This window comes from Chionomys nivalis, chromosome 20 (assembly GCF_950005125.1).
Source record: "Chionomys nivalis chromosome 20, mChiNiv1.1, whole genome shotgun sequence".
NCBI lineage: Eukaryota > Metazoa > Chordata > Mammalia > Rodentia > Cricetidae > Chionomys > Chionomys nivalis.
Window position 1 is genome coordinate 18,289,518 of NC_080105.1, and position 17,685 is coordinate 18,307,202.

At 37.6% G+C, this 17,685-nt stretch overlaps 1 protein-coding gene across 1 annotated transcript in view; it reads right to left on the minus strand.

The window, feature by feature from the left end:
* Positions 1 to 6,948: 6,948 nt before the first annotated feature.
* LOC130862846 (probable ATP-dependent RNA helicase DDX60) overlaps positions 6,949 to 17,685 on the minus strand; it is an 83,289-nt gene continuing 72,552 nt past the window's right edge. The window contains exons 34-37 of the mRNA XM_057752671.1: positions 16,544 to 16,686; positions 14,268 to 14,419; positions 11,512 to 11,574; positions 6,949 to 7,048 (exon numbers count right to left, since the gene is read on the minus strand). Coding sequence (XP_057608654.1) covers positions 6,949 to 7,048; positions 11,512 to 11,574; positions 14,268 to 14,419; positions 16,544 to 16,686 — 458 coding nt within the window. The remainder of the gene's footprint in view (positions 7,049 to 11,511; positions 11,575 to 14,267; positions 14,420 to 16,543; positions 16,687 to 17,685) is intronic.

The following is a 17,685-nucleotide window of genomic DNA, read 5'->3' on the forward strand; positions in this document are numbered from 1 at the left end:
TTTTGGCATTGGATGGTCAACTGGAAAGCTCTTCCCAGAGAAGCCTATTTCTACTGTTCTCAACATTACTTAGTTGTCTACACTCTTTTCTAGGTCTGTGGCCTCATGAGATTATCTCCTTTCATGTTAACGTGTCCACTGTGTTCTTCCTGTTCATATCCTTTTAGGCAAGCCTGTTGATGGGACTTCACGTATGCATCTTCTGACATTTCTAAGAGACAATCCAACAGCAAACATCCTGATCTTCTGGGTCTTACAATCTTTCTGTTCATCTACTATAAGGATCTCAGAGTCTCAGATGCAGGAAGTGTGTTGTGTCAGTTGAGGCTGTGTACCATATAATCACTAATTCCTACATTTTGATAGGCTGTGATTTTCTGTAAGAGTATCTGTTGTAAAGATATTTCTTTTGGAAGGGTGAGGTCCACACTTGTATATGAAAATTTGAAGGTAGGAACAACAGATGATATTTGTCTTTCTAGACCTTGGTTATCTCACTCAATATGATCCTTTCAAATTTCACCTATTTATCTACAAATTATGTAATTTTAACTTTTATGAAGATTGATAGTATTTCATATTAAACACAAACAAGTTTTCAGTTAAAAGTTATTTAGGCTGTTTCCATTTCTGACTGTTGCCAATATTGCAGCAATGAACATGGCTAAGTAATAACTGTGGGGTGCTCTGTAGAGTTCTTTGGGCATATACTGAGATGTCCTAAAGCTAGCTCAGGTGGAAGAATTATTTGTAGTTTCAGGGGTTCCTCAAACTGATTTCTGGGGTGGCTAGACCAGTTTTCAATCCACATGGCCTTCCTCTTCACTCAATTGTGTTCTTTAGCTATGCAGAAGAGTTTTAGGTTTATGAAGTCCCACTTTTGGATTGTTGACCTCAGTTCTGGGGCAAATGGGGTCCTGTTCAGAAAGTCCTTTCCTACACCTGTATTCTGTATGGTACTTCCTATGTTTTCTTCCTGCAGTTTTTATACCTATACACTGATAGATTTTCTATATACATACAACAAACATACAGAGAGAGATCATGGGCACATTTCCATCAATATAGTCTCAAAAAGGAAAAGGAAAAAAATCAAAAAAAAATCCAAATAGGTGAAATATTTCCACAATAAAACTTTTAAATTTTTGAAGGAATTTTGAAAGAACACTAGAAAATTAAAAGACATTCCATGCTTATTGAACTTGTAGAACTGAAGCTACAGAGATGACTATTCTTTTTTTTCTCATTGATTTTTATTTATTTATTTATTTATTAAAGATTTCTGCCTCCTCCCTGCCACTGCCTTTCATTTCCGTCCCCCTCCCCCAATCAAGTCCTCCTCCCTCATCAGTCCAAAGAGCAGTCAGGGTTCCCTGCCCTGTGGGAGGTCCAAGGACCACCCACCTCCTTCCAGGTCTAGTAAGGTGAGCATCCAAACTGCCTAGGCTCCCAAGAAGCCAGTACCTGCAGTAGGATCAAAACCCAGTGCCATTGTTCTTGACATTCTAACCAAAAGCCCTTTGCAGATTCAATGCAATTCCAGTGAAAATCTGACATTCTTCATATTAATACAAAAATTATCCTAAATTTCACATGGAACAACAATGGACCCCAAATACCTAAAATAGCCATTAACAAAAAGAGCTATTAGACAGACTGACATTCTAGGCTTCCAGACATTAGACCAAGAGTAATAAAAGCAAATATGGTGCAGACCCAAAAATAGACATGAAAGCCAATGGAATAGAATCAAAGATTCAAACATGACTACACATATGTATGCTATTGCTATCCAACTTAATCAAGCTGCCAAAAACATACACTAAAGACAAGATAGCATCTTCAACAAACGGTTCTGGGAAACTGAATGTCACATGTAGAACGAAGTTAGAACTTCTTCTATCACCCAGCACTAATTTCAAGTGTTTCAAAGACCTAAATGTAAAACCTGAAAGTATTAGAAGAAAATATAGACAGCACTCTACACAAGAATGGAGTTTCTGAATAGGACCCCATTTACTGAGGAATTGAGACCAGCAATCAATAGGTGAGACTCCCTGAAACTAAGAAGATTCTATATAGCTAAAGAAACAGTCGCTGAATAAAGAAGCACACAGAGTGAGAAAGAACCTTTGCTAGCTGCCCATTTATAGAGGATTAATATATTGTAGAAGAAGACTGTACGTTGGTTTCCTGGCCACCCAGACCCAAATAATCACACAAAACTACATTAAGTATAACACTGTTTGGCCTATGGCTCATGCATTTTTCTAGCTAAATTTTCCATCTTAAATTAACCCATTTATAATAATTTATATATCACCAAGAGGCTGTGGCCAACTGGTAAGGTTCTGGCATCTTTGTCTATCGGCAGGTACATGGCATCTGTGTGACTCTGTCTTCTTTCTCCCTGCATGAAGTTTAGTTTTCCCACCTAGCTCTATTCTGCCCTGCCATGAGTCAAAGCAGATTCTTTATTAGCCAATCGCAATAAAACATATTCACAACATACAGAGGGGAATCCCACATCAATATATAGAATATATAAATAATTTAAAAACAACCAAAACAAAGCACACACACAAATACGCACACACAAAACAACACAAATACTGGGCTTGGGTTCTAAAGAGAGTTCTCAAAAGAAAAAATAATAATGGTAAGAAGCATCTCAATTTATGTTCATTATCAATAGCATTAGTGAAATAAAAAACAACTTTGAGATTCTATCTTATCGCACAAAATGACAAAGATCAACAAAATAACAAACAGCAAACACTGAAGAACATATCTTAAAAAGTGAACCTCTATGACTGATAATGGATATCTCATAGACTATTATCTTTGTGTTTTCAAGTCAGAGTCAAAGACCATCAAGGTTGTTTGAGTTTCTCTTTCTGAGTATAACTGTGTACAGAGAGAATGAGTGACTCTGTGTATGTGAGAAAAAGTGTGCATGAGATTTGTGTGAGAGTGTGAGTGAGAGTGTGTACGTGAGTGTGTATGTGTGTGTGAGACAGAGTGAGTGAATGTGTATATATAAGAGAGAGAGAAAGTCTGTGTGTGTGTGTTGCATGTATGCACTCATGCCAGCCCATGCTGATGTCAGAGCAGATGTTGAGGGGATTCATCTATCACTCTCCTTCTCATTGCCTTGAGACAAGGTCTCTCATGGCTATGACAACATACCAACTGGTAAATACTCTTTAACTATGAAGATAAAACAAAAAAGTCATCCAATGGGGAAGAATAAAATGATGAATGGAAAACAATTTCTAGAATGAAAAAGAAGATGATTATAAGGGAAGTGGGAGCTTCATAACGAAAAAAAAAGAATTCATTTTTTTAAATATTGGTAAAAGTATACAGGTTTAACATAATCGAGTGTTCCTATCTCCCTTTATTTCAAATTAAAATTTTAGCTTAGGATACAAAGTGATGGGTTTCCTCTGAACATCTTCATAGATACAGGTCATAATAGTTTGTCTTCACTGAAACCTACTCTCTCCTGATTTGTGAGATGACATAACACACATACAAACTGTCAGGCAGATAATCATACACATAAAATAAAAATAAATATACGTTTTCTTTCTGTCTTTCCTTCCTTCCTTCCTTCCTTCCTTCCTTTCTTTCTTTCTTTCTTTCTTTCTTTCTTTCCTTCTTTCTTTCTTCCTCCCTCCCTCCCTCCCTTGTTCTCTCTCTCTCTCTCTCTCTCTCTCTCTCTCTCTCTCTCTCTTTCTCTCTCTCTCTTTCTTTTTACCAAAACAGGGTTTCCCTATTGCTTTGGAGCCTCTCCTTTTGTAGACCAGGTTGGCCCGAACTCACAGAGCTCTGCCTGCCTCAGATTCCCTAGTGTTGGGATTAAAGGCAATCACTACCGCCACTCAGTAAAATAAATATACTTTCAGAAAAAGAAATGTCACTGATATTTTGGGTGTGTTTTTATTTCTTTAATGGACACATGGAGATATACAATGAATACACTGTAACATTTCACTGCAATGTACCACCATCAGATTGGGGCAACTGGTACATCCAACAACAAATATTTATCATTTCTTTGCAATAGAGAGATATAACATTTTATTTGCTATTTTGAAATGTGTAATTAATTGACATCCCTAAATCATCTTGCTGTGTTATAGAGCATGAGAAAGTATTTCTCCAAACAACTGCTCCCTTCTACTTGTCCCATCCATTTTCTACTCAACACTCAAGACTCTTCCCAGCCTTTAATATCCACCATTTTACTGTTACTTTATTTCCATAGCTCTTCCTACTTCTGTGTGCATTGTCTTTCTGTGTGTGTCCTATTTAATTTTACACACTGTACTCCAGTTTAGTCATATTTCTGCTGTTGACATAATTTCACATTTTGGTCACTGGATAGCACTCTATTATGGACACACACACATACTTCTGTAACCACTCATTTACCCAACACTTATACTCTGCATTTGGCTTATTGTTAGGAATGCTACAAGCAGCCTACAGTTACAGATGTCTCTAACTTTCCAGCAGTGGAATCTGGAAGTGATGTAAGTCTCAACATATATATATATATATATATATATATATATATATATATATATATATATATGTTATTTTTCAAAATAGCTGCATTAATTAACATTCCCACCTAAAATTCACAAGTTCCCTTTTCTATGAGGTGTCTATAGTATTTCATCTTATTTCTGCCTTTTTTTGGCATAGTCAACGGGGACGATGTATTTTAATGTAATTCTTTCTAGTTTTCCTTTCCTTAGTTATTACCAGAGTTGAGTAAATTTTCCTGTATCTTTACACATTTGAAAACTGTCTATTGATGTCATTTGTTTATTTTCTGTGATTACTTCAGTTTTTTTCTCTGTTTAGGGATTTTTTTTTTAGGTTCCTTGCATATTCTTCATGTTACTCCCCTTTTCTAGGGTTTTCTCTACTTCTGTTGGTTGTTTACTATGCAGAAAATTAAAGACTGATAAAGCTTGATCTTGTCAACTTCATGTCTTATTGCTTTTAGACTCATACCCAAACTTTACTTGCCTAGAACAATGCAGACCCATACTCTGCTTCTGTGGACAGTGGTAGGTTTGAACACCATGAAAGAGAACTAGAAGACAGGGTAAAGCTTGACTACCTTGAACTCACTTTTTCCAACGTAGAACTCACTTATGTCTGGGACATTTTTCCATGTATGAAACCTGCCAAATTTGAGGGATAAGTATCATGGCCCAGGATACCCATTTCTCTCATTGCCTGGTTTTTAATCTTATCTGGGGTCCAGAGAATCATCATAAGCTCTACTTTGTTCTAAAGGATTCTAGGAAAATAACTTCCCAGGTCATAGTTTTTGTAGATTTTTCTGAGTGCCACCGTTTTGCCGATGTGTTTCTCCCAAATTCACTTTTGTGAAACTGTTCCTGCTTTCTCTTTAGATTCCACTAAAGACTAAAGAAGCAGTCCACTCACACTCCCAGGGGACGCACTTCAAAGATGTTACATATAATCCTGCACTTTTAAGAACACCCCAGATGGCAAAAATGAGCTCACTCTTCTAAAACTCTATAAGCCAGGTAAGATTTTGCATATAGGGGTGGGGAATCTTCTTTTCCCATTTGGACTCCTAAGTACAAGCATTGAGTTACAAATAACATAACAATCAATTTCACATTGTGTAACGTTCCACTGGGTAGCAATTAGGAGATGCTAGGCAGGATCCTAAATGTCTCTGTTTACAGCACTGCTGTAACATTTAAAGAATGAAAGGAGTTTAGACTGCATCCCACACCACCACCACCACCACCAAGGCAGAGATTCAAACATTGCTCATGAAATGCTACATCATTTTCAATAATTAGAATTTTATTTTGCTTCATGAATAAATGAACAATAACAGTTTGTTTTTTTTTAAAAAAGAAAATCACTATGATCTACTTATGATGCCATCAAAAAGAGCATCCTTCAGTGAAGTGCCTGAGTAACAGAAAAGATTCATCTTTTGTTTTGAGGATTCAGTGTTGTAAATTCGAATTGAGGGTTTCAAATAGATTCTAGAGATGAGAATGCAGGCTACGGCCTCAATTACATAATGATCCTATGTAAACAATTCTAGAGAATGAATGGTACCATGCAAGTGAATTACTAGTTGAATATATTTCACACAAATGAAATCAATGAGGTCATTATTTCAATGATCATGTATATACAAATAAAAAGGAGCAAAATATTAGCTACTTGTTTCTTTTAAAGCTTTACAAAGCCGGGCGGTGGTGGCACATGCCTTTAATCCCAGCACTCGGGAGGAAGAGGCCTTTAATCCCAGCACTCGGGAGGAAGAGGCAGGTGGATCTCTGTGAGTTCGAAGCCAGCCTGGTCTAGTTCCAGCTAGTTCCAGGACAGGAACCAAAAAGCTACAGAGAAACCCTGTCTCGAAAATCCAAAAAAAAAGAGCTTTATAAAAAATAAATAAAAATAATTTTTTACAAGCATCTTATTTAATAAGATTTACTATTTCAACAGCTAGTTCTCTAAGCAGTATAATCATTTTATATTTGTAAGGAGAATATATTACATTTTCAGGATACTGCAATTATTACTTTTCTAGTTTCAATAAACTTTTACATCTATTAACAGTGAAAATATTTCAATACCATTTTTTGTTTGGATCTTGTAGAGTATAAAAAATTCTTCAAACATATATATGTAAATCCTGCATTTTCTCATTCAATCCTCTATAATTTGGAGACATAAGCATTTTTAGACAATCATTTATACGAACCCCACTTAGGCACACCAAATGGTACAGCCAAGGGTGCTCAGAGCCAAAGTAGCTTGCTCATTCCATTTCATTGTGTATGATTGTCTGATCAAAACATAAGAATAAAAAATATACAACTTCCGAAGCTTCTATGGTGATATTTTAGGTGATTTACATAGTTTTTCTTTTCACACTTTTTCAAACTTCTCATGAAAGGACTCAGACAATTGTTCAAATGCTAAAACAACGTTGTCTTCTTCATTTTCACACAGTTCACGTAAGGCGATACTGCAAATAGAAGAATACATATATATATTATTATTCTATACTATTAGTCAATTAAGGGTCATTAGTATTATAAAAAAAAAGGCTGCCCTGTAAAGTGATGAGACAATATTAGCAAATTATATAGAATACTGATAAGAAACAAATTCATTAACCAATTTATGTTTGTACAAAACAAAAAATAAATAGAAAAATAAGAGAAGGTGTTCTGTGCAGTGTCTTCATTACAAAGGATAATTGACAGGCTACCACATTCCATGTCCTTGGATCCCTGCTCCCTTAAATAGTACAAGAAAAATTTCTTTTTTTTTCACTGCTTATCTTATGGACATACTTTGTGGAGTTTTTGTTTTTGTTGTTTTCTGATGCATTATTTTTTCTGTACTGTGTGCAGAAAAAATTGTAATCCATGATAGAGAAGAAAAGCTTCCTTTCTTTTTTTATTAATTTTTTTATTAATTTCTTTTTATTCTTTTTTTAATTAAAATTTCCGCCTCCTCCCCGTTTCCCATTTCCCTCCCCCTCCTCCCACATATTGCCCCCTCCCTCCATTCTCCTCCCCCTATGCCCACTCTTCTTCTCCTCCCCCCACTCCATTCCCCCTCCCTCTCGATACTGAAGAGCAGGCCAAATTCCCTGCCCTGCGGGAGGACCAAGGTCCTCCCACTTATATCTAGGTCCAGGAAGGTGAGCGTCCAAACAGGCTAAGCTCCCACAAAGCCAGTTCATGTATTAGGATCGAAACCTAGTGCCATTGTCCTTGGCTTCTCATCAGCCTTCATTGTCCGCCATGTTCAGAGAGTCCAGTTTCAACCCATGCTTATAATCAAAAACACCAATGATAGCCTTTGCTGGAGAGGTTGTGGAGTAAGGGGCACACTCATCCATTGCTGGTGGGAATGCAAACTTGTGCAACCACTTTGGAAATCAGTGTGGCGATTTCTCAGGAAATTTGGGATCAACCTACCCCAAGATCCAGTAATACCACTCTTGGGAATATACCCAAAAGATGTCTTATCATATGACAAACGTATCTGTTCAACTATGTTCATAGCAGCATTGTTTGTAATAGCCAGAACCTGGAAACAACCTAGATGCCCTTCAATGGAGGAATGGATGAAGAAAGTGTGGAAAATATACATATTAGAGTACTACTCAGCAGTAAAAAACAATGACTTCTCGAATTTTGCATGCAAATGGATGGAAATAGAAAACACTATCTTGAGTGAGGTATCCCAGACCCAAAAAGAGGAACATGGGATGTACTCACTCATAATTGGTTTTTAGCCATAAATAAAGGACATTGAGCATATAATCTGTGATCCTAGATAAGCTAAATAAGAAAGTGAACCCAAAGAAAATCGTATAGTCATCTGCCTGGATAGGGGAAGTAGACAAGATTGCTGGGCAAAAACTGGGAACTTGTGGGTGAGGTGGCATGGGACTAAGGGGAAATGGGGTGAGAAACGTGAGAAGGGGAGGATGGGAGGAGCTTGGGGGATTGGGATGGTTGGGATATAGGAAGGGTGGATACAGGAGCAGTGAAGTATATATCCTAACTAAGAGAGCCATCTTAGTGTTGGCAAGAGACTTGACTCTAGAGGGGCTCGCAGGTGTCCAGGGAGATGTCCCCAGCTGGTACCTTGGGCAACTGAGGAGAGGGAACCTGAAATGACCCTATCCTATACTGATGAATATCTTACATATCACCTTAGAACCTTCATCTGGCGATGGATCGAGATAGAGACAGAGACTCAATTTGGAGCAACGGTCTGAGCTCTTAAGGTCCAAATGAGGAACAGAAGGAGGGAGAACATGAGCAAGGAGGTCAGGACCACGAGGGGTGCACCCACCCACTGTGGCATTGGAACTGATTTATTGGGAGCCCACCAAGGCCAGCTGGACTGGGACTGAAAAAGCTTCCTTTCTTTTTCTAGGTAGATGAGAAAAAAACAAAAGCAGGACACGACCAGTAGAATAATGTTCCTCATCTAATTCAGATGTGCTCACCTAAACCCAGAAACCTGTAACCGTGTTAGGCTCCATGTCAATGCAGAATTACCATCACAGAAGAGGCCACAGGTAATAGTTAATCTTGAATGCAGGGGGTTATTCTGGGTTCTCTAGGTGAAGCCAATAGACTTCTCCAAAGTGCTCATGGTGTGAGGAAAGTGAGAACTGATATCAGAGGGATGGAATGTGGACACTTGATACAGTCTCAGCTCTCTCCACTGAACATCCATGACCTCAAATCCATAAGGAAATAGTGAGTAGGGAACCCCTAAAATGATGCAGACAAGCCCTAAAGGTTGGGAATGAGCCAAGGTTTTCCACCAGAGTGTCCAGAATCCCAGTTTTACCCAGTGGAACACACTTTTGACTTTTGACCTCCAGAATGGTAAGATTTAAGTAGGTTTATATCATTAAGTGACAGCTTGCTACACCAGCATTAAGAAACTGTTACAAAGGTGTGAAGAAAGGAAGAAGAAACACAGAACTTAACAGTTCAAAGAGAGTAACCTTGGCAGAAATAAATCCCAATCTGACATCTTATTTGCCTTTCTTTGTTTAATAATTTTGCCCTTACTAGAGATCCATCTTCCCTGGGTCTTTACTCATCAACAAACTGAAATCTTTATTAGCAACATTAATTTAGTTCTCCTCAGTTACAGACTAATCACTGTGATGATGTCCTCTAATATCCACAACATAAATAAATTCTAACTATTTTTTGTACATAACCACAAATGTCACTTTCATAATGTACTGTGTGTGTGTGTGTGTGTGTGTGTGTGTGTGTGTGTGTGTGTGTGTGTGTGAAAGAGACAGAAGAGGGAAAGAGAAAGATTCATAATTTAAACCTTGGTCATCTTTACCCAGTATATGAACTTCAGTATCAATGTTTCAATTACAAGTATTTGTGGAGTTAATATTCTGAATCATTACTTCTGTTTCCTTACTTCAGACCTTCATTAATTTCTGATCACCCTCACTGTTTCACAGTTTGAGGCAATCTGACACATCTCAACCACATAGAAAGACTGTAGATCTATGCCACACTCACATTCACTGTTCTGTGTCCATGATGCTCAAAATATGCAGACCTAATTCTAAAATGCAACACTGAATTATGTTCCTGAAACAGACTCAAATTTCTCTGGAACCATAAACTAAACTAAGTCTTTCTTCTGTAAGTCACCTTGTTCACAGTGTCTTATCACAGCAACAGAAAAGTAGCTAATACAAGGACTGTAAAGGAGGAAGTAGACTTAAAAATCCTTGTTCCTGAAATGTTTAAAAGTGTCTCAAACCAATAATACAACCACATGAGACTGGTTACATGAATGAGTGAATTAATGTTATATTTTTCAGCCTGGCTTTGCACTCAACTCCAGTATCTCTGGAGGCTTCTAGGTTGCTCTCAAGATTATACTTTGGATAACTATCACCTAGAAATGCTACAAATCAGTGAATCTCAACCTGTGGGTCATGACCCATTTGGAGGTCACATATCAGATATCCTGTATATCACATATTTACATTTAACTCAAATAGTAGCAAAATCACAGTTATGAATTAGCAATGAAATAATTGTGTGTTTAGGGGTCACCACAATATGAGAAATTGCAATGCAGGGTCACAGCACTAGGAAGGTTGAGAACCACTGCTATAGATGAACAAAATTATTCCCTCTGCTTTTGTATGCCTCAATTTCACACTGTGTATATAAAAATTACATATAGGCCTAATTCAGCTCTGATCAAGGAAATAAAACAAATGATTGCTTATTAAGGATGAAATAATAATAAGATTTATGATCATTTTGAATATACCTGTGACAAAATAAAGAACATTTATTAAAGTGTTGAAATACAATTAGACTGAGGGACTAGGATGATGGTCATTTAATTAGGTGACGTTATTAGTCCAATGGAGCCCAAGGATGGGGTGCTCATATAGAGTTTAAGATAGGATGTGGTTAAGTGGGATTTGTTGCAGATCAAAATAGGAAGTGGCTATGCACTGACAGTCAGATAAACCCCATAGAAAAATATAGGTTGTAGCAAGTTATTCAAGAGCAAGCACATGATATAACCTGGAGAACTGATGGTACATCAGAAACATATGTGTTTAAGAAGATTTTGCAATTGAGAACACTGGGAATATCAGGATGTGGAATCAACGATGCTCTGGACTAGTTTCCTGTTAGTGTTAGTGCCTGAGAGTGAGACTCTCTCTAGATAGAACTTAATCTCCAAATACTATGAAATTAATTATATTACAGAACATAACCAAAAGGTTGTGCATAGGAGGATTCTATAAACCCTCTGGGAAGTGGAAATAAATAGTATGTAACAGTCCCCCTATACTTTTCCATACCTGGTTCATGACAAGAATCTCAACATTTTTAAATTACAATTAAATTTCTGAAAAATATGAAAGTAATATTTCAACATGTAACATACCTGATAGATTTAATGGTGGATGAAAAATATTTCAGCAGGTCATAAGCTCTCCCTTGATGTATCCTAAATAACATAAAACTGAAATTAATGACAAAAAAATTTGCTCTGAATTTTTACACCCATAAATTAGGCCTATATCTTGGACATGATCACAGAAATGGAACTTTGGTTGGTTGTTTGGTTGGTTTTTGCTGTAGGATAATCTTTCTGTATGCTGTGAATATGCATTTCACTCATTGGTTAATAATAATGCTAAATTAGCCAGGTGCACACCTTTAATCACAGCACTTGAGAAGCAAAGGCAAGGCAGGTCTCCATGATTTTGAGGCCAGTCTGGTCTACAAGAGCTTGTTCTAGGATAGTTAGTACCTGTCTCAGAAAACAAAACAAAATTATGATGATGATGATGCTTAATTGGCCTATTGCCAAGCAGAATCAGGCTAGGCAGGAAAGTCGAACAGAGATACAGGGAGAAAGAAGGGTGGGATCTGGAAAGATGTGAGTGAGCAACCAGAGGAACCAGACATGCTAGAAAATAGACAATGCCATTAAGCCATGTGTCAAAATGTAGAATAATAGAAATGGGTTCATTTGGCCAAGTACAGTGACTCATGTCTATAATATCAGCAACTTGGGAGGTTAGGGCAGGATCGATGTTTGAGAGTTTGGGGTCAGCCTCCTGGGTTTTAAAAATGGGTTAATTTAAATTATAAAATCTAATTAGTAATAAAGCTGAGAAATAGACCAAGCATTCTGTAATTAGTACAAGTTTTTGTGCATTTATTTGGGACCATGTCACAGCACATGAGATAAAAGGAAAAACTTAGCCTTTGCTTACAATTTTTGGTGTTGTTTTTTTTATTTTCCAGTGGAGGCTCACAATTGGTCAAAGTGCAGATAATAAGTCATTGTGAGCACTAATACCTATTTGGAACATTTGGATCACCTCACCAAGGCAGGAGATCACAAAAGAGGAGACAAGAAGAACTAAGAGCGGGAAGTGAGGGGAGTGTTGTGAAATGCCAGCTTCAGGGCATGGCGTGACTCATGACTCCCAGCAGCTGAGGTCACCTGCACAGGGTCTGTGCAAGAGAGGGACCACTAACATCAGGCATGGATGAGAAAGGGACCATTAACATGCAGGTATGGATGAGAGAGGGACCACTAACATCAGGCATGGATGAGAGAGGGACCATTAACATGCAGGTATGGATGAGAGAGGGATTAGTAACATCAGGCATGGATGAGAGAGGGGCCATTAATATGCATGTATAGATGAGAGGGGGACGATTAACATGCAGGTATGGATGAGAGCGGGACCAGTAACATCAGGCATGGATGAGAGAGGGACCATTAACCTGCAAGTATGGATGAGAGAGGGACCACTAACATCAGGCATGAATGAGAGAGGGACCATTAACATCAGGCATGGATGAGAGAGGGACCATTAACATCAGGCATGGATGAGAGAGGGACCACTATCAGGCATGGATGATAAGTGGGCTCATAGAACAACCAGGGTCCTGTGAGCTGAAGAAGGGAGAATCATTTCCTTCAGGATCGTAGTCACTGGTGGGCCCCTGTGCCCCACACTCATGCAGGCAGCCCTCATATAACTCAATGGGTCACAAAATGAAAGAAAACAAAATTCAAAGACTCAAAATGGGAAAATGATTTGCTGGAGTAAAATGGTACAACTGGAAAGAGATACAGGAATGTGGGTGGGAGTGTAGTCTTGTTTTATATATAATTATGAAAATATCAATGAACAAGTTTTTAAAACAAACAAAAATATTATCTACTAATGCAACAGCTACTTTATTCACAATAATAAATTGGGATAACTTAATAAAAATTGCTCAATTTTTAAATTTTATTTATTCACTTTTGGCTATTCAAGACAGGGTTTCTCTGTGCAACAGTCCTGGCTGTCCGCAACCCACTCTGTAGACCAGGCTGGCCCCAAACTCACAAGATCTTCCTGTCTCTGCCTTTTGAAGATCTGCCTACCTTTGCCTCCCAAGTGCTGGGATTAAAGGTGTGAGCCACCACTGCCCAGCAGATTGCTCATATTTTCATGTCAACTCTATGTTTAATTCCTTAGTGTATTTGCCTCTAGATGTATGTGTTTAGCACTTGGACGAATACATCTCTGCTCACGGACATTTTTCTGGGTATTTCCCTGGAAGTGAATATTTGAAATGCATGGCAAGACTATTTCTTTAATTTATCAAGAGAGAAGATACCTATTGACCTGGTCAAATCTCCCAAAGGATTCATACCTACAGCAGCCAAGTGCATATGTGTTAAGTGACAGTTTTCTTCCATGACTGTTCAACTTTTTGGCCACAGCAATTGTGTGCAGAGTTACTTAAGTAATGCTTGGTCTTGCTTACGCTTATAGAAATGGCTTCCCTGGCAACAAGCTAAAATAACTGTCTCAGAACCAGGTACGCAAACTAGACACTGTTTATTCTCTTGGGCATTAAGCAATACCAGATTGTTATTTGTCATTAATTTTCCAAATGATAACTAAGTAGAACTTTAATATAAAGATATATTTGAATATTCACAAAGATACATTTAGAGTATATATTTTGGTCAAGTGAGTCGTCCTAAATACCAAATTTTTGCAGACAAACTAGAAGTAGAAATATTACAGAGTATGCCATCATCTTTGCCATCAGTCTGGAAGTAAAAATTTAATATGCTTGGCAGTGTTAACCATTTCTTGGAATTATGAGGAGTGAACATACCTATTTTCCTTCTCTAATTTCACAAGCGATCCATGCTTATAAAAGTCAAGTGCATATGCGCTAAGTGGCATTTTTCTTCCTGTACTATCAAATCTGTGTGGCCACAGCACTGGGGCTTGGGTGTGATCGATACCAATTGTGTGCAGAACGACCTAAAAATAGAATTTTTGAGTGGTTATTCATATAGAGAGAATGATTGTGATTGAGAACTTGGAGTCGTTTCATCTTCATTAATACTTTTCAAGAACACTCTTTTGATAAAAAGAGCAGATGCCTTCTGCACACACAGAGACAGTGCATCATAGAGCATGACTTAGCTCCACCTGTGAAGAAGACCCTCACACATACAGCATGCTAATGGCAAGTTCACCAGTCCTGTTGGAATAGAGCAAGACTGACTAGGAAATAAAAGAGAACTGAAAAATTTTAAAGTCTCCTTAACAATTCAGAGAATAACTTTGCAAATGGGTTTCAGAGAGCAGGAGGCAAGCATTTCACAAAAGAAAATTCAGCTGGAAAAGTATAATGCTCTTCCATATCAGCAACCATAATAAAAAAGAGTAGAGAGAGGATAGAGCAAAAGCATTAAAAAGGAAGAGAGCAAATAAGTCGTTGTCTCTGTTCTTTGCAGAAACTCTGGCTCATATGACCAATCAAGAATTCTGATGTAGGGTTAGTGATGCTGTAAACTGACCAAGTACATTCTAGAGTGATAATGGCAGTCATGGGTAGTAGAATGAACATTGAAATATTTCTATTTTCTTATGACCCAGAAAATCTACACCCAAGAGAAAGTGGCACACATGCACCAAACATTAATACTAACCCTGTTTGTAGCAACAAAGAATTAAAAACAGACCAAACATTGACAGAAGGCAGAGTAATGCATAGTTTTCTGTTATAAAGTATTATGGTGTGTGGAATAAACTAGACCTTCATGCCAAAACATGAATGAATCCTACAGACATAAAACTTAAAACAGGGTAAGATACTTTCAGGAGAATGCAATTAACCATTTTTTTTTCATTTTTGTAAAATAAAACACAAGCATAAATAAATAGTAATTTGGAAGATAAATTCTTTTCAGAAGAATTGGAAACTATATAACTTTAATGGAAAACAAGAAAATGAAATATAGGAGGGTCATGAGTTCTCGGTTCATGGGTTCCCACTATGTATATTCTTCTCTTCATAAGCCACCCAGGGGTATTAGAATAGAGCATTAAACTCAAACAATAACAGAAGTTAGTGAAATTTTGAAAGATCACAACTTACCCTAGTAAAACACATTTATATAAAGTGAATTGGGTCAAGCAAAAAGCAGGCTGTGATAAAATAATGTGAGTCTACATACCTATGCCAGCTGCTTCAAAATGGAGGAAATGGAAGCAGAAACTGCTTTCTAAAACTCTGTGGGCAGCGAGTGTCAGTGAGAATGAGTTCATGTATGCACCTAAGTCTCTTCTAACTAATTCTGATTTTGCAGCAATAAGATACAGACTTTCTAGTTTATTCTTATTGTATCAACACCCTCCTGAATTGCCAAGGAAACTCTACATATAAAAAGAAAGCAAAAGTGATTGTTACAGTTTATAAATTGAGTTAATTGCATAATAAATGAAAAACAGAATTATTTCACTATTGTCTTCTCATTCCTCTTGTTCTTCTTCCTCTACCCCCCTTTCATCATGAAACAGGAACACACTCTAGCCCTGCCTGAAGCTCATTATGCAATAGTCAAATTTTTAGCAGTCCTCCTCTTTCAGCATCTCCAGTTACACTGAGCATCCTCAGTTACATCATGGGTATGAGCTATCAAATCCATCTTTGGAAAGGAAACTATAATGCTTAAAGATTAATATTGTTCTTTCAAACTATTTAACTACCAATCTCCTACATATCTAAGCAATCATCCATATGAAATAAAAATCTCCAAAAATTATTTTTCTTAAAAAATTATTTTTCTTGATATCCCATGACTGGCTGCTATACATGAGAAGTCTGCACTTTTCTGGAGAAAAAGTGGGTGGCTGTTGAGGGAAGAGAGGAGGCTAGGGAGGGAATGGGAGGAGTAGAAGGAGAGGAAACTGTGATCTGTGATCAGGCTGGGAAATTTAATTATTTAATAAAAATGATTTTCTTACAATACAAAGTACAATTTTTTATCATCTGTGTGCTAATGTTCCACAGCTTTGAAGGTAGTCTGCTATCATATACCACTCAGACTGGAGCAAATGCCCCGAGAGACTGATTAATGAACATCACTCTTTACTTACGTTATCTGAAACTCCTGGACGAAGCAAATCGCCATCAAAGTTTCCAGACAGACAGACAAATGGTGAAACTGCTGTCCTTCCTTCCCTGTAGCTCATCAGGTGAGACACAAGTGGAGAGTCTTCCTGGTCCTTACCTGTGAATTCTGACCAGAAAAAATTGAGATAGATCCCTTTTGTTACAGCACTTTTACTTTTTGTTTGTTTGAGACAAGGTCTCAGTATGTTTCTTCAGCTGACCAAGAACTCTCAATGTAAACCAGATTGACCACTCTGGCCTCCAGTGATCTTCCTGTCTCTGAGTGCTGAAATTAAAGGCAGGCGCTACCAGGCGTGGAAGATTTATTTTTAAAAACAACCACGGCATCAAACTTCATTTCCTTGTGTGACAATTAAACCAAGCTGAAAAGAGAGGTCACTGAACCTATCAGGGACCACATAAAAGTCTTAGTACATGCTAATGCTGGGACTTTCCCTTCAAACCCTGTGTTGCCTGGAGGCTAGCCTCCTAGGCAAAAATATCTTACCTTTAGAAACCTTCTCCCACTGAATCAGACTTGGCCTTAGAATCTTTCCAGACAGTGTTCTCTCCAGGTTTTAATCATGCCCAACTTGCTTAGCTTTCCAGGTCCAACAAGATTGGGCATGTTCAGAGTGGTGTTGTAATAGACTAAATATGGAATTCTAATGTCCACTCTCAGTAAGCTTGGAAATGATTATGAGAGTATGTATGCTATGCATTTCTGTTCTTAGAAAATTCCAAGTCATATCATCACGTAGGCTCTAGTGTGTCACTGAGGCAGAATGTCTGCCTGCTCCTATCTTATCTGCCCAGAGAAGTATGTGCCTTCCATTACTATCTGCTCTTGTTCATGTTGTCCTACAGTTATAGAGTCTAAGAGGATACACACTCTACTTCCTTGAATTTCCCCAACTGGAGATGGTAAAGTACAGTGAGCCACAGGCATTTCTCCCCAAAGAAAGTTTTGTTTCTGCCATCCTTTTCTGTTTATGATTTCTATCTATTGGTTATAAATAAGAACAACAAAATCAAACTATTTCCCCATATATTTATAAAGCTCAAGGTATTTGCATTCCCTAATCATTTTAAACCAATCCTTTAAAGCTCAATAATACTAAAAATA